A 25,108-nucleotide genomic window follows, 5' to 3' on the forward strand; every position below is an offset into this window, starting at 1 on the left:
AAACAACATTGCTATGTGGTTATTTGAACCATTTGTACCTGAAACTGTTCAGTTTGTTTTCACAAATAATCCAGGTTAATGTAAAATGGTTCATTGTCCATATACAGCACTCCCTCCATCCACTGTTGCTGTACAGGCACAGCAGCCTCCTTTCTGTATTGTGTTTGTTTTCTGGGAGGTGGAGACAGACCTATTGTTTTTAATTAAAAAAATGTAAAAGTTTAAAAATATTGTATTGTGTTATGACTACTGTTAAAATATTTAAATTTGTAATTAAAAGGTTAATGTTGTTAAAATTCTAAATAAAAGTATCTAAAGTTTTGCTTGTAATAGGATGCACTGTGTCGTTAATGAGCTGGGGAAGGGGATGCTGCACAAAGCCACGACCACCTGAATATTATGGTGCTGCAGTTTGGCCAGTGTGGAACTGGGAGAAGAGGGGAGGTGGGGGGCGGCATCAGTGTGAACGGGGAAAGAGAGAGCTCAGCATTATCACTGCTGTCACTGAGGGGTGGGCAGGAGCAGAGTGGGAACGCACTGTGAGGACTCCCAAACCACTGTGCCTACACCACCTAAACATCCCCCTGTGCTCGCACAGAAATTGTAGGAGCTGAGCTGTAACCTGAGAGAGCCCTACCAGCTGGTGGTACTGCGCACCTCTGGAGTCGCAGTAATACACAGAGCATGTATGCAGTCTGACAAGCACTACAAGTGTTTAAACTGGTACTGTAAAAACCAGACCTGCTGGCATTCATGCAGCCATCTGTAGGCTTACCTGAAGTGGCACTGACAGTTAAGAAGGAACCGTTCTCCTCTCTGAAGGTCTGTGTTTAAAGCCCCAGTGTGATACTGGAGGAACTATACTGATTTCAGATGAGACGCAGAACCCAGTCCTATCAAATTACTGAAGATGCCATGGTACTTACAAGAAGGATATTACTGACTTCAGGCTCATAACTACATTTTGCAAAACAAAATTATTCGTTATTGCGGTTGGATAAGCTGCTCTTGAGGTTGTAAAGGCCACTGTGCACACTGCTCAGCGATCAGCATTCCTACAGAGCCAAGTACAGTCTAGAATCATTTCCTGAATCTGTAAACTTAAAAAAAAATCCTCAAAGAATGGGATGAATAAGATAGTGTTCTAGCAAGAGTCCAAAATCGACAGGAATTTATGCTGGAATGTTCACTGTAGCCTTGACTCTCATTGCTTGCATTTTTTCACTTTGTTTTTATCATTAAAAGGGAAGGGAAAGTAAGACCATCACAGCTAAGGGAAATTCACTTGTCTTTTTCCTTACCTTACCTTATATCTATCATCACTCAGTGATTTTTTGTTTCCCTTTTCATTAAATTAATGCAATATATTTGACAGTATTTTTTCTTGTGTGAAAAAAACGACACAGCAGAAGAAAATGAGGAAAAATATTAAAACAAAGTTCTCAAGGGCAGAAAATAAGCACTTTTCCACCCACAAATCCTATTTGAATGATTGTATGGTGCTATAAGTATTAAGTGAAACAGTTCAGAAGAGGATTATTAAGCTGAAGCTGTCTCAAGATTATCCATGTAAATTCTGCCTATAAACCACCTTTGTACCATGTTCTTTCTTGTAGCTTCAGAAGAGGAGGACCCTCAAGACATGAGGGCCGGGGACCCAGGGGGAGAGATGGCTTTCCTGGTCCTGAAGATTTTGGGCCAGATGACACTTTTGACTCTCCAGATGAAAACTCAAGAGGAAGGGACCATGGTGTTCGGGGGCGAGGTCGTGGTGCACTCAGAGGTGAGGGGAACATTTTTCCACACTGAGATACAAGGATAAGGAACCAAAGACATTTCTTGGGCAAATTGCAGTAGTTTCATTAATACGATGTCTCTTCTCATTCTTGTTCCCTGCATCTCTTACTGCTCAGGGGGCCGGAAGGGTCTACTTCCTACTCCTGATGAATTTCCACGCTTTGAAGGTGGGCGGAAACCAGAATCCTGGGATGGAAACAGAGAACCAGGTAAAAAAATAATAAAATATATATATATATTAAAAAAAAAAAGTTGAGGTTTGCTTCTAATAATAGACTGGACTTCTAAAACATAATCACTTCAAGAAAAATGTCACTATTTTGCCTGTATTTCTTATGCTCACTGTTAGTCTTTTATCACCAGAGAAACAAAAGGTAGTTCCTTGGACTTCTAACTTTAGAAACCACTTAACCGTCCACAATTTTACTGTCACTAAATGCAGCAGTCTCACTGAATAAAAAATGTTTGTGGTTTTAAAATCTTAAGTTGAAATCTTATACGGTCCAAAGCTGCATGTTGTTTTTCACCTGTGGGTGACTGCGGCATAACTTGTAGATTTTTGATATATATACTAATGCCAATAGGAATCTTTCACTTTGATGCCATCGTCTTTATTGTTTGCAAAAATAATGTTTTTAGCTGCAACATGTGACAGCATATTGATACTAATATTTGTGTTACTAAAGGAACGTATATAATTACATATAGGGTCAAAACTGAAATTTAGAACGTCATGGAAAAAGTGAGCACAAGTGACACGTGAATCATGAAAGGAACTTGTGATCATCTTTAAAATGCATGAAAATATACTGAAAAGAAAGCTTTAAATCCTTCACTTCTTTCTTCCTCATCATCTTTTAAAACTTTCTTATCTTTAGATTTCTTGCAACTTTTACTCATCCAGTGTTTGCTTGTTTGCCTTTTTAGCAGGTGGGGGAAGCTTTATGCAATTCTAACTCAAAATTTTGTGCCCTATAGCATGGAAAGTGTGTACGTTTATATGACTGCCTCTGAAAATGAGAGATAATGATCAGATGAACATTATGTAATGATCCTGTTTTTTCTCATGATCAGGTCCTCGTCCAGATCATCCTCCTCATGACGGGCATTCTCCAGCTAACCGAGAACGTTCTTCTTCGCTCCAGGGCATGGACATGGCCTCATTGCCACCACGTAAACGTCCCTGGCACGATGGACCAGGGACCTCTGACCACAGAGAAATGGATGCTCCAGGTGGACCCCCAGAGGAGAGGGGCAAAGGTAAGAAGTCCATTATATTGAAAACCTTACGTAACACTGGCACATTTTTCAACAGTAGTCTCACTCAGAATTTTTTTTAAGAAGCATAAACTCTTGACATACACGACACACAGAGATGCAGCTCTGGAACTTAATATTGCAGAGTGTTTTCTTAAATAAATTTTAAAAAGTAAAATACTGCTTTTCTCTTGTTTGAAGCCTGTCATTCACTAATTTAATTCATTGATGTCTTCCATTTTAATTGATCTTTATTATCTCTGAATGTCACCTCTTACTGTATCAAACTTCACGTTTCCAACCTGAACTAGCTCTTCTCCATGTCAGAGCCCTGATCTGCTCATCTTTTGTCTCTGGAACGCTTTTCTGTATCTTTTGCTATCCTTATTACCTTGCCTGTATCTTTTTCACTTTCAAATGGGGTAACAAAGAATTGCACACACTATTTAAGATGTGGTTTAACCATTAATTTCTTCAGTTCACTTGGTTTTATTGTATTTCCTCCATTCTTTCCTAATAGCTCCTGATAATCACATCTGACTTTTTAACTATTACTGAACATTCACATGACACTTTCTTCAGTTAGCTACTGCAACCCGCGAAGTATTTTCTTTTGAGTCTAAGAGCTGGTTCATAGCCTATGACTGTGTATCCAGTTTCCAAAATAATCTTAGCCCCACACCAGTTCTTAGCCCCTTTTCTTATAAATCTGATTGCCGTTATCTTTTTAAATAATGTCCTTATATTGATTACCCACTGTTTTGTAGTGATTAGTAACCCTGATCCTTCTCAGTTGCTTCCAAATGTTGAGCTGCCAGCCTATAGTTGACATTTTTGTCAGCCCTCTGCTGCACAGCTTTGCCTTTGATGCCATTCAATGTCATCCTGCTTCTGTTATTGTAGTTCTGAAGCTCATCTAGTTTAGAGTGTATGCCAATCCTCTGTGTGGACTGTATTTCCAATCTTGTATTAACAGCAGGTTTCATCATTACTTCACAGATGTTCTTAGTAAAACTCCACTGGTAAACTCCCTCTATATCATTTTTCCTTTCAAAACAGAATGTTGTGTTTTCCCTGTTAGCCATAGCATGTATGTCCATAAAGCACTTTTACCATTTATTTTTTGAAAACACTGCTTCTGTTATTTAGGGCTAATGACCTAGTTTTTTGGTTTTTGTTTTTTTTATTATGATTTTAACTTACATATCAGTACTAAAATGATCTATGAGAAGTAGAAAATCCTGAAGTTCCTGGCAGTAAGAGCTTGTGTAGTTTATATTCACACATAGTAATAAAATCAAGCATCTTCCCATTATTTCTAGAAAAAAAAAAAAAAAAGGAATCTAACAGTAACATTACTCATTGTTCTCACCACCACCCTCAACTGATCCATCAGCGCAATGTTGTGTTTAGGAGAAAAAAAAAATATTTTGCAATAAACACATACAAAGAACCACAGATGGTCTTGAAGGATAACAATCAGGTATGCCTGGCAGTTTTGAGGACACTATAACTATCGTTGATCTGACTTATTTAAGTACTTGCTGACTAGATCAGACATAATCTCCTATAATCCCCAAAGAATTGTTTGATTGCTGTCCATCTTCTGGACTGTCACGGAGATACTGAATCTATTTAAGAAAAAAATGGATAGAGGGAGCAGGCAAAAAACTGTAGGTCTCAACTATATTCAGTTTCTGACTGTTTGTACCGCCAGAGAGCAACAGTGTGTCTGAGAAGACGTATGGCTTCACTTCAAAATCAGTAACATTGTGCTTCATTTTTAGGACGTGGCAATTCAGGACCATCACAGAGAGTGCCAAAATCTGGGAGGTCTAATTCTTTAGATGGAGACCATCATGATGGATTCCACAGAGATGAAGCTTTTGGTGGAGGACCTGCAGGAGGCAATAACCCTTCTAGAGGAGGAAGGAGTGGAAGTAATTGGGGAAGAGGAAACAACATGAACTCTGGTCAGTCAAGAAGAGGAGCATCTAGGGGTGGTGGAAGAGGCCGATAGAAGAGGCTTTGACTGGGTCACACCCAGTCCTTGCTGGACAATATTTAAATAGACTGCTACTATGGACTCAAAGAGAAAGTAACCCTGCAACAACACAAACCTGGATTCTTAACTGGGATAACTGAATGTGCATTAATTAGTTCCTAACAAGGGTCTTTTCCTAGATCAGCCAACTGCTACTAGCTGCAGTATTGCAGCTAGCTTTCTGTTTTGTCCTCTCCATCCCTGTTTTCCTCACCTTCTTTTACCTACTTTGTTTTGTGAAGAGCTGGAATTTTTTTTAGTGTTGAGACATGGAGCACCTCCACAGATTTCAGTTCACCTCCAGACAGAAACTTGTTTCTATATGTACAGTTTGTCAGAAGAGTTATGTTGTTTTTTTGTATGAATACAGAATGTAATTTGTGCAAAAATTAACGAAAAAGTCAACGCTGTGTGATTCTTTACTCACCTATTACTATAAAGTGTCATCATTAAGCAAACTTGTGTATCAGATGGAACAACAGAACTACCTCCTGCAATCTCAACTGTTTAAAATACTAATAGCTTATTCCTAGTTTTTTGGTTTATCATATATAGAGAACTTTTTTCACCTTTAGACACAGCTGTCTATGAAAACAAGTGGTGCTGACGTTAAAATTCCAAAACACAGGAAATCACCGCTGCTTGCTAGTCTATCACCCTGAAAGAGAAAAACGTGGAACACCGTTTAGAAAAAGTTGTCATAGACATAGTGTGAGTTATAACCTGGCCCACTAGCAAAACAGACAGCATGACAAGTATTGTCATTCTACCCTTCATCTGGGTGAGTGAAATACATGTGTTTGCAGGAGCAAAACACTTTACACTTAAAGAAATTGGGGAAGAAGTTTCGGAGCTTGATTAATATGGATGCATATGTTTTACAGTGGCTGTAGCATACATCGCTTAAAGATACGGGTGTCCAGCAGAGTGATCCATTCAAATACTGAAGTGCAAACCTTGATAGTTGATGGCTTTCATCTTAACATTTCCAAATACTTTTAGGATATGGTTCTCTAGTTTTACTGGGGGGGAGATGAGCAGAAGTTATTTCTATTTCCCACATTTCATAATAAAGCTGCTTACCAACCACGACTTTCCAATTTCCCCATAAACTGTTCATATCAATCATCTCCAGTCACTAGGCTCCTTTAATGTCTAAAGCCTGAATGAAAAGTTTATTACGTAAGGACATACTCTAAAGGCAGCTCTCAAAAAGGTCCTAAATTAAAAGTATAGGACAAAGTATAGCAAAAACTATCACTACTTGGCTTTTTTTCTTTTTTTTTTCTTTCTCTCTCCACTTGAATTTCAACGAATGTTTTCTGTTGGAGGGGACCCTAAAGACAACTTAGTTCCACCCCACCTGCCCACAGCCCAGGCTGCCTCCAGCCCCATCCAGCCTGGCCTCAAACACCTCCAGGCATAGGACAAACACAAGCTCCTCTGGGCAGCCTGGGACAGTGCCTCACCGCCCTCATGGTAAAGAATTTCTTCCAAATGTTTAATCTAAATCTACCATCTTTTAGTTTAAAGCTGTTAGAATATTCATGATAATAAGGCAACGTAGCTCCGTAGCTGACAAAGGCACTGCAACAACTTAGCAATACGCAGCAGCTGTCACTTTTTTTTTTTTAAAGACTGACTTAAGTCCTTACGATCTACCTTTTTTAAATAGATCAAAGTGTAGATGCTAAACTGCTGTTCTCTTGATTTGGTCATGGCTAGTTTTTTTTTTCTTATTTTTTAACTTGTAGTGTGCAAAATGGCACGTGAAAATTACAGTAATTAACTGAAAGAAATCTGAAAGGAATTGACTGGGGAAAAAGCTGAGATACACCTAATGTGACAGTTTTTCCTTTGAGGGAAAAAAAAATACGTTGCTTTTACCTCTACCTGTAGAGGGGCTGTGGTTGCTTTTGGTGTAGGATCACTTTTAAGTTAGGATTGCTTTTAGGTTTTGATGATTAATGCTGACAATTTAATCATCAGCAAAGGAGAAAGCCTTTTTTTTTTTTTTTTTTTTTTTTATATAAGCCCTATGTATTTTGCATACGCAGCTGAAAGTGACTCTGCTAGTAGTTAGAATACTTGATTTAGAGGATGAGCTTTTGGCCCTTAATTAAGCTACAGTCCTCTGCAAGAAAAAATGAGTGTACCTAGTAACAGGCAACACAGGTTTCTGTATTTAGACAAAATGGAAAACACTTATCGTACTTGGTGTTACATTCTTCATGAGTGCCAGCTTTTTAAATTAGGTAGAATTTTTGAAGTATTCTGTGGCCATGGAAGGTGCAAAAACAGTCGAGAAAACTGGATTAGCTAGCTTTCATATAAAATCTTGAAGACCACAGCATATCAGAGGAGACAGAAGAAGGTTCCCAGTCTGACTGCTGAAAAATGGATGAAATTATTTAATGGGAATATGCTTCTGTCCTCTCCAGGTGAAGTTCTTTCACCAGCACTGCACGTAGAATCCTTACACTCTACCTGCTTACAGCTTCACCTCGTCTAACACTTACTTTGATATTGATGTTAGAAATAAGAATAATTTTATATACTATAGCTTAGGAGTTATAAAAGTAAGAAAACTAATTTAATGCTATTCCAAATGGCTCTGACCTTCATTTTTAGGAAAAAAGTGACCAGTAGTTGAATGTCTATACTGACATTTGGTACACAAAGAGTTTTATTAAAACAATCTATGTACATTTAAGTACTTCCATTTAACAATTTTGGTTTAATTAAGAGCAGCTATTATGTTGATAGGTTAAACCCTACATAGCGATAGCGGACGTGTATTGCAGTGTTTGGCTCTGTGTTGTATGTGAGGCACGTACACTCAATGAGACAGCCACTGGGGCTTGGAGTTGGTTAGGCCAGGCACTCCATCTACCTGCAGCAATGCACTGAAGTACCAAGCACTCACCAGGGACCACCAGCCACCTTTGTACAGCTGCTTGGTTTCTGGATTGACACAGAGCTATGCTGGCTGAAGCAAGCTCCGACCAGCAGCAGATCTGTTCTTGAAGGTCATGCTGTGACAGCAAGCGGTTCCTGACCAGTTTGAAAAAGTGAAAAAGAAACATATCCAGAAGAAAGTCTTAAAATACGAAGCTATCCCTTTGTGGTCCGAGTATTTGGTACCTCACAGCAGCTGTACGGCAGCCCTAAGGTTAGCACCTGTCCCTTGCCCACCGCCATGCAAGCCAGACTCCCCTCACAGCTACGGCTAGGCGTCGTGACCCGCAGCCCCACCACGGTTGGTTTCACTTACTGGACGGCATTTTAAAGACGGCTTTTCTTTCTCTATGCAGTTTATGGGCACGCAGTGCTCGTGTTCACTACCGGTCCGGGCTGGCTGACGGCTGCGCTGCGCAGCGACCGAGTTTGTGTTGGGACCGCGGGGCTCAGCGCGGGCTGGGGGCAGCGCCAGAGCCGCTGGCTGCGAGCCGAGCCCCGCTCCGTGTCCGCGGGGGCACCGCTCAGTCCCACGCGGGGCGGCCGGGCCGCCGCGTCCCGCTGCCGCCGCTCTCACTCACGCTTCGCAGCAGCCACGCGGGTCCGGTACTCGCGGGGGGGGCCGGGGCTGCGGGGCTGACTCGGCGGTGAGGCGAGGGAGGGGGGGGGGTGGGAGCCGCGAGCAGCCCCCGGCGGGCCGGCGGGGGGCGAGGCGAGCGGCGCGGGCGTCCTCCTTCAGCCTTCCTCCTCCTTCCTCCTCCTCCTCCTCACAGCGGCAGCACCCTGCGGCGCAGCGCGGCGCCCCCGAGCCCTGCGAGGCGGCGCAGGCCGGCGGCGCCCCCGGGCAGCGCGTCCAGGAGCGCGGCGGCCGCGGCCCCGAGCTGCGCGGCGGCGCCCAGCGCCGTGAGGGGAGCGCTGCGCAGCCCCAGCGCCGCGTACAGCGTCCAGCACAGCGCGGCCGCGTACAGCGCCGAGCCGCGGCTGGGCCGCCGCAGCAGGGCCGGGCCGCGCAGCAGGGCGGCGGCGGCCAGCGCGCAGAGCGAGCCGAGGGACCAGAGCAGCGCGAACTTGCGGGCGCGGAGCAGCAGCAGCGGCGCGTACAGCGCGGCCAGCCCGAAGCAGAGGGCGGCCAGCAGCGCGCACAGCCCGGCCGCCGCCAGCCGCTGCCAGCGCGACAGCCCCGGCAGGCACGGCTCCGTCTCGGCCGCCCAGGGCCAGCCCCAGCCCGGCCAGCCGCCCGCCCCGCCGGCCGCCGCCTCCTCCTCCTTCTCCTCCTCCTGCTGCTGCTGCGGGCTGGCGGCGGGCGGGCCGGGGGCTTGGTGCCGGGCCAGGTAGTCCCGCAGCTGCTGGCCCAGGTCCGCCATGGCCGGCTCGCCCCCGCCGCTACCGCGCGCCGCCCGCCCGCCCCGCCGCCATCTTACGCGGCGGCCGCATCCGGGCTCGCATCGCGGCCATCCGCGGCGGGGCGGGGCGGGCCGCGCCTGCGCCGTGCTGCCAGGCGCTGAGGCGGCACCGGCACCGGCGGCGGCGCTCGGGGGCCGCCGCGGGAGGGGAGCCCTCGAGGCGGCTGCGAGCCCGGTGAGCCCCGCGGGGGCGGCCGGTGCGGGTGGGCAGCAGCCTGGCACCGCCCCGCGGTTCCCCAGGCTCAGCCCCAGCAGCCTCACGTTTCCCCAGGGGGGGCTGCCAGGAGGCGGGCGCTGCCCGCTGTGAGGCGTTCAGGTGCCGTTACACCGGGGGAGACAGAAACGGACGGGCTGACTGGGAGCTCGTCTGTGTGCGCAGCCACAGACCAACACCCCTGTTGAACTGTTGGCTGTTAATTAACGAGGTTGCCTCTTACTCGTTTTCCAACCGACCATTAAAATATGAGCATCGATCTCAGTCCATTACCCTGCTTTAAACAAAGAACTAAAAATACTCAATCCGTTACCTGCTTAAATAAAGCATTATAACCCCGTTCCCGCGGGTGACAGGACCCGCGGGAACGGGGTTAAGCTGAGGCAGGGGAAATTTAGGCTGGACGTCAGGAGGGGGTTCTTCACAGAGAGGGTGGTTGCACACTGGAACAGGCTCCCCAGGGAAGTGGTCACTGCACCGAGCCTGTCTGAATTTAAGAAGAGATTGGACTGTGCACTTAGGCACATGGTCTGAACTTTTGGGTAGACCTGTGCGGTGTCAAGAGTTGGACTTGATGATCCTTAAGGGTCCCTTCCAACTCAGGATATTCTATGATTCTATGATTCTATGATTAAAAAATCCCAAGTGCTAGATTAACCTGTATGATTCTAAATGTTCACCGGAGGGCTGAACAATGGGATGTTCGGACACCATGAGGCGCAGGGAGCACAGTTCCCACCAGCAGCCCCAAGCTCAGGATATTTGTGGCAACGGTGGGTCATATCGCAACAGGCTGCCTTACGAGATAAAGCTTTAAAGCAGGCTTGGACAGCCGCTCCCTGCCCCGTTAGCACCGCGGTACCCCGCCGGAGCACACGGAGCTGTTGGGGCGCCCAGGACACGGCTGGGTCCCTGGCAGGAGGGGCTGGGTGCCACCGGAGCGGGGTCCCGGCGGGGGATCGCTGCCGCCTCGCTGCGTTTCAGGTGGCCTCCGGGCGGGTCTGAAGCGAGCACAGCGAGTGTGGGACCCCCCTCCCGGCCGGCAGGAGGATTTTTTCCTCGGGAAAATGTCCCGCCTGGCCTCCCAGCGCTAACCGCCCGCCGGGTCACGGCTGCAGGACCATGGCCGCCTGCCTTCCCCCTCCAGCACCGGAGCGGGAGGCGGGCCTGGCCCCGCCGCCTCGTTGCTCAATTTTTCTTCCCTTTATAGGAAAAATATGCGCGGGGCCCGGGGGGGGCTGCCCTGAGTCACCGGGGGCCGCGGCTGCCGCCCACGCCCAGGGGCCGGGGCGGGGTCTGCGCTGCCCGCCGGGGCCGGGGCCGGGACCGGGGCCGAGCCGAGCCGAGCCGAGCCCCGCCGAGCGGCTGGGGGCCCCGGGCGCGCCGCCATGACGGGCAGGTAAGGCCGGGGCAGCCCCCGGGGCGGCTCCGCGGGAGCGCAGGGCCGGCGGCCGGCCCGCTGGAGGGGCAGAGCCGGGCGGCCCCGCCGCGGATCGCCCCGGCCCGGGGGAGGGCAGAGGGTGGGACGGGGCCGGGAACGGAGCGGTTCTGGGCTCAGCCCCGCTGTGGCTCGGGCCCCGGCAGCCCGCGGTGCCGCACAGCGAGCGGCTCCTCCGGCCGCTGCCCCCGTGGCCGTGCGCTCCGTGACCTCTGCTTCGGGCTGGCCTCGCGGATACGTGTCCGAGCAGTCCTTAAATCTGGAGTTTGGGTCTCCTCCCGCGCTGTCTGACGCTGGGGAGCTCTGTAATGTCCCTGAATTGACAGATGTAAACGCGAAAAGCAGCGGGGACAGCGTTTTGCTCGCATCTTCTGAGGGGTCGCACGAGTGCTTTAGTGTCTGATCGCTTCTTTTCCCGTCCGTAAAATAAAACCCAGACATTATGAAGCAGTTTGAAAACAAGCTTGCTTTTGTAAAGTGTCTTGAAAGACGTGAAGAAATAATATCAACAGTAGTAGGATGTTTTTCAAGGGTAGTCATCACCCTGAATCCTGCTGTCACCGTGATTCTAAAGCACTGTTATTTGTGACCAGAAGCCCTGAGACAGGTTAGTTTGTCTCTAAGTACTCGCTCTCTTGTGTAAAGTCTTGATGTCTGGATTGTGCTGCTGCTTACAGTCACTTGATGTATCTCTTACTTGGTGGGTTGCTAAGTATGCACTGAATAGTTCTGTCCTCATCTATCATTTTGATCAGTGTTGCTTTTGCTGTCTGTGATGACAGATTGTTGTTGATAGGTGGTGGTACGTGCTTAAAAAACTTTGGTTTTTGCCGCCTGTCTTAAGGTTATTTTTTTTTTCTCTGTCTAAATGACCACTTTTTGTTCTTCTGATGTGTCACATAGGTGTGTATTCACAAGTTCACAGAAATTTCTCAAAACTAGAGGAAGGCTGAAGAGTCTTAAATGTTCACAGGTCATGGTACCCATGCAGCTCCTAAATAGAGACAAGAAAGGGAGGACCTGGGAAGTGTTGTCTGTGAAAACCCAACTTGCTTTATTCCCATACAGCTTTGGTGTGGGACTGTTTAGAATGACATGTTCACCTCGGGTGAAGTCACGCAACTACAGGGGACAGTGGGAAATGACTGTGCACAGCAATCCTCATCTTTTCTCCTGTGCTTCTTCAGAAAATTGCCTTTTAAAGTTATAAGAAATTATTACTGTGTTCATAAGAAGCTCTGACATGAAGCATGAGGCTGGGTGGAATGTTCCAAGGAAGCTGAGCAGGGAGGGTAGAGTGCACAGTTCTGCAAAGTAACGCAGGATTTCTGCCTCCTTTCCCTCCAACGTACTTCAGAGGGTTGTTAAAGTGAACAGGCCTTGGCTTTGCTTTTGAAAAGTCAATTGCATGAATGCAAGTGTTACTTAAAGTTTTCAAAAACATTTATAATGGAAAGTTCATCAATTATGAACACTTGTGAATTTCCTAGGACAGAGCGATCATCTTAGACTGGCTGTTTCTCAGCAAAACGAAACCTGCCTTTGGTTTTCAGTGTCTGGGAAGCATTGGCAAGGCTCAGCACCTTGCCTGACTGATGCCGTTTGGTGAGCACCGTGTCCAGCAGTGTAGGTCTGACTCCTAAGTCATGGGAAGGAGCTCAGCATGGAGAGCAGGCTTCCTCGGACCAACCCGTGGGTCACTGAGCTGAGCTCTTGCTAGACGTTGTCTGATGTTTGTTATGTGGTAGTTCTCAACATCTGCCTACAGTATGTTGACATGTTCTGAAGCTTTTGAGGTTGAGGGCTTTTGAGGTTCCAGAAGGAGATGAACTGCTTCACAGCTGGAGCTTCTCCACAACATCGAGCAGTGGGAACCTTCCAGAGGCAGGAATACGACATCAATGTGTCTCTAGTCTTGAAACCGTTGACACACCAAAGGGGATGATTTTGTTTTGTTTTGCTCTGTAAAGCGAGGAAGACTGTGGGGAGGAAGTGCAGGGCTGAGACGTAATTATTTTTCGCTTCACTTTTCTTGTCAAATAGGAACAAATAGGGACTCACCGTTAGGTACTGTGATTACTGATGCATTATTAGTGATTAAGATAGGTGAAAAATCAATTTTTATTTTGAAGTGTTCCATTCTTTTTAGCTGCAGAGTGTGTCTTCTGAATTTAAGTAGCTACTGTAATTTGATTTACTGATTTCTAGCATTATGGAAAAATGTAGTTTCAGAAAATACAAAGAAGGATGTGTACTTCTATATATTTATAGTATGAAATTACTAAAAATAAGTGACTATTTAGCAAGTGAAATCCAAATACTATGTGTATCCTGTTGTGAGCTTACATTGCCCGTATGTGTTTTATTAGAGAACACTGATGAGCGGATCACTGGAATTTGCAAATGCTAGAGCTGAATGCCATGTCTTGACAGAGCAGTTTTGCTTCCCTGTATCTTGATGTTAAAGTAGCTGTTACAGCCCCTAATTCCAAGAGTAGTCTGTGGTTTAAAGGGATGCTGGCAGCTTAAAAAACAGAACAGCCTCTGTTTGAACACAGCTGTTCCAACTAAGATCAAAAGATAATAGGACAAAAGAAATTAGGGAAATATATATTAATTTTACTAACTAACATATTGTTTAACTACGTTTGGAAATAAACTCTGAAAGATAATGTATATTGATAAGATTGTACAGATAATGTGTATATATATATTATATACATACATATAAAAACAGTGTGCTTCTAAGCAACCTTTCTATATTTTGCAGTGGTGAATAAAATGCAATTTATATGATTTTTGGTGCCTTTAGCACCAAATGCTACTGTACTTCATTACAACTAAGTGCATGAAGACAGCTTCAAATCAATCTTGCTTGATTTGGTGTGTTTGCTCCATCTCTTAATTTTTGCCTTTTTGAGTACTGTTTTTTTTTGTTTCCCTCTTTCCCTCCTGTGTTTTGCCTAGTTTTCTTTGTTGGTTGTGACAGAATCATTCCTAAGAAAGAGGAGCAGTGAATGACCAGTGGGCAAAACATTGTCAAATGCTCAAAGTAGGAAATAAAACAGAATTGAAGATAATTTTATTAAGACTTTACTGCTGTGCTGTTGCTTAGGGAACATAAAGGTAAAAAAAATGCCTGTGCTGTATTGTGTTGCCTTTGGAAATTAGTATAAAGATAATAAAAAGCCCTAGGAAAAACTTTCCCTTAGTGCATGTTTCAGGGCATAATTATTTTTGTGAGAGATCTTTGTCATCACTATGCTTGGTCTAATTGGGATCTGGATACGCCTATGTACTTCCTGCAGTCAACAAAAGAAGAACAGCTGCATTTACAGATATGCTTATTGATTGTTCCTAATCCAGTTGAGGTAAGAAATAAGGGTATATTATTTACAATTAGCCAGTTTTTGACTAGATGCTTTTTAATTCATTAGAGAGCTGCTGCTGTGCTTGTGCTCCATGTTATGAAGTAATTGCAAGTAAAAAGGTTTGATGGATGAGGAGGAGGTGAGAGTATAAAGGTTGGTAGTATTTAAAAAAGGTTCTTTGTGCAGGATAGAAAGTACCTGGATCAAACTAATAGATGTCTCATCTGAGTTATAAGCAGCCATTTCTACTTTTGGTTTGGAAAAAATGTGGTTTTAATATTATAATTTTTTCCAGCTAAGTCTATTCTCTGAGGCTCTCCAGATGCATTTTAACTTGTTGAAGGATCCCTCATAGTCTGTTCCTGGGGACACGGAGCTGCTTCCCTGAGGAGAACTGCTTGTTAGTGCCTAAAAGGAATCTAGCTGCTTTCTGCTCTGCTTTGGCCTAGAACGTAATCTGCTGTAACATTTTGTCATTGACCCTCTCCCTTAAAAGCGATCCTTCAAGAGGGAAAGAAAACCAAAACCACGCATTTTCACATTTTCCCTATTTATGTGCAGAGCAGTAAGAACAGAAATAGGAGGGAGTGAGCACGTGTGTGTTTGAAGGGATGGAAGACAGGATGGGTATTGTTTTGATTCCCCCCTCGCTTCAATCCCCTTATGTTGTTTTTTGAACAAGGGACTCACAGTTGTCTGTGGAAGATTGGCTATTTGAAAACCAGTAAAATAGCTCTGTAGCAGCCAGGATGGTAAAAGCTTAGGTGTTTGAGAGGGGAGGGGAGGTTTGGCCAGATTGCTTAAGGCTGTGGGAGATAAAACGGTGCAGTGGCTTGATATTTTGCTTTGTATTAAAAGTAAAAAAGGTGACTTAACATTGCATTAAAAAGTGTTTTATCACTGTAAAAGGTCAGCAAAATGACTCATTTTGGAGGATATTTTTATTCTTCCTTTCCATCTTCTGTTTTTTATTTTATAAGGTTCCATTTATTCTTCTGGTCCGTAATGTAGGAATGAGTAAGGAACAAATGCAGTCTGCAGGAGCCAGTAGTGGCAGATTGCTGTCAGACCTGAAACTTGCAAGGACATGTAGGTTGAATTGCAGACTTCAGGTTACTGAAATGGTCATGTTCTCTGTGCCTTTTCTGGTGGATCCCAGTAAACCTTTCTGGTTTTGTTTAGAGAACAGAAAGGATCTCTGCTGGTTGACACTTACCTAATACTTATGAAATCACTTCTCCTTCTCTTACTTATTTTTCCTCCTACAGCTTGCCAAACTGTAGTCATGGAAGGCATTTTGCTATCATGCTACAAAAATCCTCCTTTTTTGTAATTTACCAGAAAATAATTTGTCGGTGATGACTGTTGAGATGGGTCTCATGGTGATGCTGATCAGATGACACTGATTCAGCTGTGCACATTGTCCTCCATTAAAACTGACTTCTGTATTCTCCAACTTTTTATTCTTTTTATGCTTCCTGCCCACTGTGCCCAGAGCCCTTTGTGCTCTGTAATCCTTTATCTCCCTTGCAGGGGCGGGTGGAGAGGGGGAGCGTTGGAAAGGGCGAGCTCCTGGTTAGGGCCCTGCTCAGTTCCCTTCCCGGCAGAGAGCTCTGGAGGCTGGAATGCCAACTATGTGCCTTCTGCCTGCTTCCTGACCCTCCGCAGCACGCAGCTTCTGCAGGCTGCAGTGTGTCAGCAGAGCAGGAGCCTTTACTCTCCTGGTTCTTGGAACATGCTTCATCCAAGTGGAAGGCATGACTCTGCTGCTCGCTCTGCTGCTTGCTCTCAGTTTGCTTTTCTGTATGTCTCTGTTGCTTTGATCAGCGGGTCTTCTTGAATTAAATGGATGAATTACGAGAAGACTGAGGATTTTTTTTAATACAATGTCATCTCCTGGATGATGGAATTTGTACAGGTACAGTATGCCAGGCTAACGGAACTGGTTGCTGCTGCAAACTCCTCATGTGCTGCCTTCAGTAGGTAATTACCAGTGGAACACAGGAAAAAGGTTGTCTGATCTTCAAGACCGTAGCAGAATGGCAGATGAAGTGTAAGAAACAATGCCTGAGCAGAAGCGTATGCATCCTGCTTTAGCTCTTCTAAAATGTAAAGGCAACTCCCCAAAGGAAGGTGACTCACTGAGTATCAGCGCTGCTGGTGCTCTCTCCGGTCACCTCTCTGCACTCCCCTCCACAGTGGCACTGGGTGCCATGGCTGGCTTGAGGCTGCAGGGGCTGGCATCCTCCAAACTGTACCAACGCCGGCAGGATCGGCTAAGTGGCACAGGCTCGCTCCTGAGCAGCAGGACAGATACAGCAGCTGGGAGACCTGGGTACGTCTCTGAGGTGAAGGGAATGGTGTTGACAAAGCATTTCCAAGATTTGATACATGTTCATTTTCGGTGGTGGGTTGTTCCTTTTTTTTTTTTTTTTTTTTAATAAGTGGGAATTGTATGCACACAGCAAGAGGGGATGAAGTCTGTTTTTATTTCCAAGAGGCTTATGAAGGAAAGGACTTTCCTGACAAAGAAGCTTTCAGTTTTTAACAATAACAGGAAAGCAGTAATGGAGAACCTTTCCCATTTGGAAGCACTGTGCTGGACTGTTCAGATCCAGCGTCAGGGCTGGTCTTGTTGATGGTGAAGTGTTTAGGTACTGTGAGAATAAAGTATTTCTTTCACTGTTTGTGAAATGCAGTCATTTTTCAAAATGCTGATACAATTTTACTGCACCTTGATTTTTAGGGCTCAGCAGTCTGTTTATTCCGTAAATTGCAGGCTAGTTGATTTTACTTTTTGTAAATGAGTCCAGTCTATCAGGAACTGAAGCTTCCAGTATAGCTGCTTCTCGAGATTGTTTAGAGCATACCAGACAAAGCTTCTTAAGTCTGCCCAGGCACCTACATGGCTTGGCTCAGTGGGTGATTTTCCTGTGTTTCAGATTAAAATTGTAATTGTCTCCTCAATTTTCATTGAAGTTAACTTTGGGCAGAAATTAATTAATATTTAACACTGGTCAGATTAATTCAAATGTAAGTAATTTATTGCATTGTGGGAGAGCTGTGAGCTGCAGCAGAAGTACAGGGTGTGAAGTCTGCGTCACTGGCAATAGCAGAGAGCATGCAGCAGAGGAGATTTTCTTCTGGCAGCCAGAAGTTTTGTATTTCAGTCTTTTCTTAGCTAGACATAGCCCTGATGCTTATCTGCAATAGAGCAGTTGGTTTGAACCCTGCATCCCTCATTAGAATAGGAGGACAGTAAAGAAATGTCAGCCCCGTTGAGAGGAGAGGATGCTGCTCAGGAAGAGCAAGAAGCACATAAGGGAGTGGTGAGAGAAAAGAAAATAAGCATTGAAAAAGCAGCAAAGAAACAGACCTGTAACACAAAACCAGTGTGATCTGATGATAAGAAGAAGGAGATGATGTGAGATGACAGCACTCTTCAATGTGTAACTTGCTTCCAGCTGTTTGACGTTGTTGGGTTATGTCCCTCCTCCACGCCCAGGACAGTAATCCAAAAGCAGTGTTGCTGCTCCTTGGTGGAAATTGATGAACCCATTTGAGAATGATGTGTTTTACCAGTGCTGGTGAATGCCCATCACAACATGGTCATTGTAGTTCCTTTGACTAATGGAGCTGGAGAAGGGCCATACAGAACACGTATGTGAGCAGTCGTTTATCAGGTCCATGGTGCAGGTGAAGCGGTACATGCTTGATAATAAACAGGTGCTTCTGGTGTGCCAGAGGCAGATCCTGTTCAAAACATGCACGCTTCTTGGTTGTTTCTGCTCCCCTGGGCCAGGGGGAAGGCTCTGCTACGTGTGTACATTGAAGTAATCAGTCAGGGGTTACTGGAATCGAGTAACTACATCGAGGGGGGCTGCTAAGTACTTGTAGCACAGGATTTTTTCCGTGTGAATACCGACAGATTTCCATTGCTGCCGCTGGTCGCAGAGGTCTGCCTGCTGGTGGTTTCCCCTGCAGGCCACCTGTATGGACACTGAGGTCTGTTCTCAGCTCATGTGTGTGAAGCAGTGGCATCGTTTTGCTTTTAAAATCTGTCTTCTGCAAATAGCAAATTGCTGTAGCTGGTAGGTCAAGGAGTGAGTGATGAGAAGCTCTAGATTTTTCTCCATATTGTGACGTAAGTTGCATTTGTATGTTATTTATATTTATATATATATATATTATATATATATATATTTATATAATGTTTATAAAATATTTATATAATGTTTATTTAATTGGGAGGTTGGGGGCTGTGCAGTCAAGAAGATATGCTGAAAGGCAGAAGGAGAAATTCTGAAAATATTAAACTCTGCTCAGGTTATCAAATGTACAACGTATCACACATTTAATACATGGGAATGCTTTTTTTTTTTTTCCTCCAATATTTTAGGACATGTTTAATAAAATCATTTTAAATTTTAATAAAAATACTTTGAATTTTGAAAATCACATAACCTATTAATAATAACCGTAAAGAAATTGAGCTAGTTTGAAAAATGTATCCAGATAAATGTCAACCACAGTGCAGAGATTTCGAAAGATTGATAAGTGTAGCTAAGGGCTATTTTTCAGCAGTTCGTGACCTGATACACTTCCTCCTTCTTATTATTTTTATTGGTTGTTATCTGTGAAATGAATCATAGCCTGGTATTGTCCCAGTAAATATTATTTTTTTTCCTTTGGTCTTTATCACCATTAAGGACTTAAAGCCCCAAATGCTCAGCCATGCCAAGGGGCTGGGAAGGAGCCTGGATTGCTCCAGTTTTTCTCTCAGCTACTGGCTCTCTGATACAGACACATGACATTTCTTGGAGTTGTGGTTTAATCTGGCCAAAAAGGGTAAAATGCTTGTGGGTTGAGATAAAGACAGTTTAATAGGACAGAAAAAAAGAAGGGAAGATAATATTGACAATAAGGACGATGCAAGAACACACAAAGGAAGCAATGCACAGTGCAGCTGCTCAGCACCCACTGACTGCTGCCCGCCTCCCCCAGCGTTATGGCCAAGCACAAGCCCTTTCTTTCAGCTTCTCACCAGTGCTGCATCCCTGGGGACAAATGTGTGAAAAGGAAGGTAACATTATAGAATCTGGAGCATTTTAACCAGTTGTCTTGGTGGTTAAATCCAACCTTTTTTTACGGAAGTAATACAGGCCCAAATTCTAGAATCTAGAAGAGAATGAGATATAAGAACATGGCGTTTGACAGACAAAAGATGTCTGAAACTGTTTGTGGAAAATAAATCCATATTCACTTCAGTGATCTAAGAAGGTAGAATGCTTTCAAATCTTTCTACAGTAACTGTAGTGTCAGCACAGAATAGGTCTCCTAATAAACTTCTGCTATATACAAACAATGATTTTTCTTTTGGACCTTGCCAGCAATGCTGATACTTTACAACTAATATCTCTGAGAAGTCAAAGCGTGAGAAACCCTCTCCTAATTATAATGGTCAGTATCTGGTTCCTGTAAAGTCAGCATTTTAACCAAGAGAATTAGTTAAAGGTAAGGCGCGTAATGATAAGAGATGAGAAGGCGTGCTGTTGAGCACTGCTATTTTGTTGGGTTTACACCGGACGGGAGAGCCTCAGGATGCTGAGCTGGTCATGTTCTAAAAGCCCTTCCTGTCTTTGTGTCACCAGCTTATTGTTAAAACAGAAGAGGATTTTATATTTCGCTGTGTTGCAAAAAATTGGTGAGCAAATAGAATGCAAGAAGCTTTCAACAGTGGCGGTTGTCTTTTGTGGGAAGGACTCGTATCTGTGTCTTAAGATTGTCACAGGAATTCAAACTTCTGTGTTCATGCTTGGCACCACCACCGAAAGGAAGTTTTTGGTGTTGCTCATTCCCTCCCCATGCTACTGTCACAAGTGTTTCTGCAGCAGTGCGGTAAACTGGATTGTAGAAGTGCTCTGAATTAGAACTGTCCACCCTCCCCCTTCCAGCCTTGGTTAGCTTTAACCTTGATCTAGGTGAATAAATGCTTGCTCTGTCACAAGGGAGAGGGCATGCAGGGCTGTGTGATTGGGGGACATTGTTAAACTATGGCATATGTGAAGGTGGAACTTCAAATAGATGCAAAGTCATGCCCTGTTGGCAGTGCCAAAGTTAAAACTTTTAGCTTGACAGTGATAAAACATCTTAAAAACAGATGCAAAGCTGAAAAGACAGCGGAGAGGTAAAGCTCGAGCTCTGATTGTCGAAGATCCACAGCTGCTGGTTTGTATCACAGGAGACAGATCGCTGGGGAGATCATGTACTGCCGTACATGTCCTGTGCAGCTCTCACAGCAAATTTCGACTGCCTTGTAATCGAGGCAGAGAACTGTGTTGTTTCGTTTATTTTATTTTTTATTTATTTTTTATTTTTCATTTTATTTTTCTTTTTTACTGGATGAGTAGTTTCTCTGGTGCATAACGAGTTGCAGTCGTTAGTGTGTTTGCACAGTGGCAACTCTTGGGCAGTGCTGGCTGTGTCACAGTCACCTTCTGGAGGCCTTTAAGGAAACCTTGTCTGCATCAGCCAAGTTCTTCTAGTGCAAACATTTTCATTTTTTTTTAATGATTTCCATTTCCAGCTCTTTGAACTTTTTGTTTTATACTAGATTGCAAAATCTCTATATCTCTAAGCGATTTTTTTTTTTCTCAAAATCTCTAAAAAATCTCTAAGCGATTTTTTTTTTTAGCTGCACATCCCATTTCACAGCTCGGAGTTGGACGTTTTGCATCACTGCGCATCAGCACAGTGGGGGATAAACTCACGGGACTCCTGATGCTTCTGCAAGTGAGTGAGGGGAATGAACTTTTTGATAGTTAGACCTTAAATCCAGAGTTGTAGTTTATTCTAAGAGAGGACAGTGAGAACAGAACAACAGCACATTTGATTTTCACTTGGAATTTAATTTCCTTTAGATGTTATATTGTTTAGAAGTTAGGGTTTACTGTGAGACTCACTGAGATTTGCTCAGTTTTCTCCCATATCCCAGAGTAATTTTTCCACTGATGTAAATGTGTAATTGTCTTAATCATGGCTTTTGGCTAGCTCAAGTCTTGGAATTCAGGCATCAAAATCTCCAAGAGAGAAGCAGGATTAGTTGGGGAGGTTGTAATTTCAAGTACTGTTACATACTTGGTGCATGATTTAACTGAAGAGTGGCAATTGAGAGTAAGCTGATGAGATCAGAGGCACAATCTCTCAGCTTTGGAGCAAGCACTGGTATTTTTGTGTTGACCTAATCTTCTGCTACTCTGGCAGGATAAAATGTTTCTTTAACCCATGGCCTGTAGTTTATAAAGTTCCAGGATTTCCTGCTGGTCCCTAATTCCGGAGCATGTCCATTTTTTAAAGCTCCTTCCTATTGCAGTAAGGAAACAAGTTCTAACAGCTTTCTCCTAAATTGGCGCTCTATATGTGAAATGATGGCCAGTTCCTTGCTCCTTGTCGCCCTGGGAGCTGCAGTGGCAGGAGGAAGGTCTGCCCCGCTGCCAGCCCCGCTGCCGGCCCCGCTGCCAGCCCCGCTGCCGGCTCCTTCCAGTGGTGCTCAGAGCCCAAAGCGCTGGCATACGAATGGCAGCGTGTGTTTGTAGGGATGCCTCTGACCAGAGGAACAAGAATTGTTGCAACTAGGACATGGTTTTTGAATTACTGCTCTTCGTAGAGAGATGTGGAAAGCAGAACGTCAGGTTGTAGAATAGCTCTAACAATGGAAATGCAGCTTTTTGCTACAGTAAGTTACCACATCTTGAGCAATGATGGTTCTGACCTCTGGGAGTGCAAAAATAAACCATTTAAATAGCTTGGTACATGAAAATAAATTCTATGATATTAAAATAAAGGAAAATAAAAACCTTTAAACCAAGCCATCTTTTTTTTGTATATACATAAATTGTATATTGTGGTTCAGGAAAACTACTGCAAAATATTTCTGAGATCTTTGATGTGCTGAAAATTATTTATTCCCTTGCCTATAAAATTGCTGTCTTTCCAATGGTTAAAAGAAGGATTGTATCAAAACAAGCAACTGAGACTCTTTCCTTATCATAGTTTTTTCCATCCTGTTTTGGACAAGAGATACAGGATTTTAAACCTACATTCTCTTATTATATAGAGAACTTCCATTACCATGGTGGCAAACATGAAAATCTCTTTGGAAAATGTTAGGTTGATTCCACGTTTTAGGGGAGAAAGATGAAACAGTCTTTTGCATGATTTGGAAGTGAGGTGCTTGTTTTGTTTTGTTTTGGTTTTAGCCTTGCTTTCTGAGGAAAAAAAGCTGATGTTACTTATACTTGCCAAGCCAGTCAGGGGGGTGACTTTCTTTCCAGACATTTTTAACCCTTTGACAGTTTCAACTAATTTGTCAGGAAGACAGAGACATTGTATGTAATTATTTTTCAATGCATCTTGTATGTAAAATGTACCTTATGTACATAAGCTGCTTGGTAGAGGGGAAAGACCCTGTTAATTCCCACAGTGAAGGGGAGACTGTAGTGGGAGGTTGATGCTTACTACACATTAGAAAATCTGGCAAGTGTGCATCCTGAGACCAGAAATCCTGAGAATTCAGGATTTATTGGATTTGCTGCTCCCAGAACTACTGGTTTGTTTTAAATTGTGGATATTTGGTATGAGGATGACATAATGGGGTGAAAGACTGGTGAAGCAGCCAAAAGTGTGCAATAGATCTCTCTGCTACACGAGTTCACTTAGCCACAAGGGAGCTGGCTACCCTGTGTGAGTCGCAAGAACATTATTCCTAACTGATGTCAGTCCTGAATTGACTTGCTCATTGTTATTTTTTTTTGTGTAAAAGGGAGTTTAAAGCGATGGAAATGTTGTGTTTCTAGATGTTGGGGAAACTTCGATGGTGTAAGTATACTCGTGGTTAGCTTGTGGCATTGCTCATGTTCTTACTCTTGTCTTTATTCCAGTAATATGTCTGATGCTCTTGCAAATGCAGTATGTGAACGCTGCCAGACTCGATTTGATCCTGCCGAGAGGATTGTGAACAGCAATGGGGAGCTCTATCATGAAAACTGCTTTGTCTGTGCTCAGTGCTTTCGTCAGTTCCCAGATGGACTTTTTTATGAGGTGAGGTCATAGACTGTGTGTAAGAGAAGAGAAGTATCATCAATAAGGCAAGGAATTAGGTGAAAATTCTGGCAGAAATAAGAATTCTCATCTTTCCTGCATGTTTAATTTCTTAGCCCTAAATCTATGTTAATATTTTTTGGGGGGGATTTCCAACTTAGTTTCTTTATTTTTATTTTTTCTTAAATACTCCTTCTGTTCATCAGTAACGACAAAAACTTTGCTTGCTCTCTGGGTAAGAGACATATCAAAAAGAAAACACTAAATATTTATTAATATTTCATTAGACACAAGTGATTTTTTGTGTTTATTTCCAGATATTTTGTACCAAACTTTTCCAACTGGCAACCGACATTGGTGAACCCATTTAAAAACAAAGTTTAAATATTTTTGGAGAATCTGTGCAAGCATATATTTTGAATAATACATTATTTTAAATGTGCTGCATTTTTAATTTGCTGTGGATATGTCTCATGCAGGAGGAGTACTTCCAAATACATGATTTAAAGAGAAAAAAAAAAAAAGAAAAGTCTAGGAAAAGAGCTTGGGACACCTCAAGATTTTTGTTTTTGTTTTTTTTTTTTTCATAAGAGCATTGCTATTGATTTAACTGTTTGCTAAATGAATTCACTAAAAGGCTGAAACCGTATCTGGATGTTGCCTTAAGAAAAACCTTGGGAGTTTAAAAACAGGTGAGAAGGGAGACTAGAACTCTAAAATGTGACTTACCTTGACCAATTAATCATTTCAATGGAAAATCATGCTGAACTATTTGAACTGAACGTTGTTCACTTATTCATGAGGACTGCTTCTCTCTCTTTTGTTTACAGTTTGAAGGTCGGAAGTACTGCGAGCATGACTTTCAGATGCTGTTTGCTCCTTGCTGTGGGGAATGTGGTAAGGTGTCCAAATACAGATCTGTGTAGCCTCATCCAGCTATGGATTTACTACAGCTAACCTCAAGGTTAGGGGCGAGTGGCCCTTCTTTTAGCAGTGTCTACCTTGCAGCATCCTTGTCAACACCATGGAGTAACAGCTACAGGGCTGTGCAAACCTTCCATCTCTGAGTGCTGTCCAGCCCTGGGCTGGGATTGTTGGAGTCATTTTAAGGAGCAGAAACTCTGGAGAGAAACAAAACATATCATCAGCAGTGATTTGGGCCATCCCCAAATTTGGGACTGTGGGAGGAATTATTTTTTCTGAAGTTAGAATGTAGCAGTTCTTGTGGATTCAAAAGGGGAGAATTATGAAAGGTGGTACATTTTTGATAAAACTGTTTTCTGCCTGCATCTCAAGGTGTTGCTTTTCTTTTGTAGGTGAGTTCATCATTGGGCGTGTTATCAAGGCAATGAACAATAACTGGCACCCAGAGTGTTTCCGTTGTGAGCTCTGTGATGTAGCACTTGCTGACCTGGGTTTTGTGAAGAATGCTGGCAGGTAAGATAGAGCAGGAGCTCTGGAAGTTGTGTCACTATGTTATCAATACAGTAGTGAGATGTGGAGAGTGGTCGGTTGACTGTATGCTGG

At 43.9% G+C, this 25,108-nt stretch overlaps 3 protein-coding genes across 3 annotated transcripts in view; 2 read left to right on the forward strand and 1 right to left on the reverse strand.

The window, feature by feature from the left end:
- Positions 1-5,503, forward strand: part of WDR33 (WD repeat domain 33) — a 67,174-nt gene extending 61,671 nt beyond the window's left edge. The window contains exons 19-22 of the mRNA XM_084529858.1: positions 1,617-1,783; positions 1,914-2,006; positions 2,872-3,057; positions 4,842-5,503. Of these exons, the coding sequence (XP_084385984.1) occupies positions 1,617-1,783; positions 1,914-2,006; positions 2,872-3,057; positions 4,842-5,074 (679 nt within the window). The 3' untranslated portion in view covers positions 5,075-5,503. The remainder of the gene's footprint in view (positions 1-1,616; positions 1,784-1,913; positions 2,007-2,871; positions 3,058-4,841) is intronic.
- On the reverse strand, positions 1,903-9,597 carry SFT2D3 (SFT2 domain containing 3). Its single transcript, XM_084529860.1, has 3 exons — positions 8,373-9,597; positions 5,668-5,756; positions 1,903-1,983 (listed from the first exon to the last, which is right to left on the reverse strand). The coding sequence occupies exon 1, from the start codon at positions 9,418-9,420 to the stop codon at positions 8,824-8,826; it is 597 nt and encodes a 198-aa protein (XP_084385986.1). The 5' UTR covers positions 9,421-9,597; the 3' UTR covers positions 1,903-1,983; positions 5,668-5,756; positions 8,373-8,823.
- Positions 9,598-10,921: 1,324 nt separating this feature from the next.
- Positions 10,922-25,108, forward strand: part of LIMS2 (LIM zinc finger domain containing 2) — a 31,835-nt gene continuing 17,648 nt past the window's right edge. The window contains exons 1-4 of the mRNA XM_084529859.1: positions 10,922-11,072; positions 23,422-23,581; positions 24,412-24,478; positions 24,898-25,018. Of these exons, the coding sequence (XP_084385985.1) occupies positions 11,062-11,072; positions 23,422-23,581; positions 24,412-24,478; positions 24,898-25,018 (359 nt within the window). The 5' untranslated portion in view covers positions 10,922-11,061. The remainder of the gene's footprint in view (positions 11,073-23,421; positions 23,582-24,411; positions 24,479-24,897; positions 25,019-25,108) is intronic.

The sequence above is a fragment of the Aythya ferina genome, assembly GCF_964211825.1.
Source record: "Aythya ferina genome assembly, chromosome: 9".
NCBI classification, from domain to species: domain Eukaryota; kingdom Metazoa; phylum Chordata; class Aves; order Anseriformes; family Anatidae; genus Aythya; species Aythya ferina.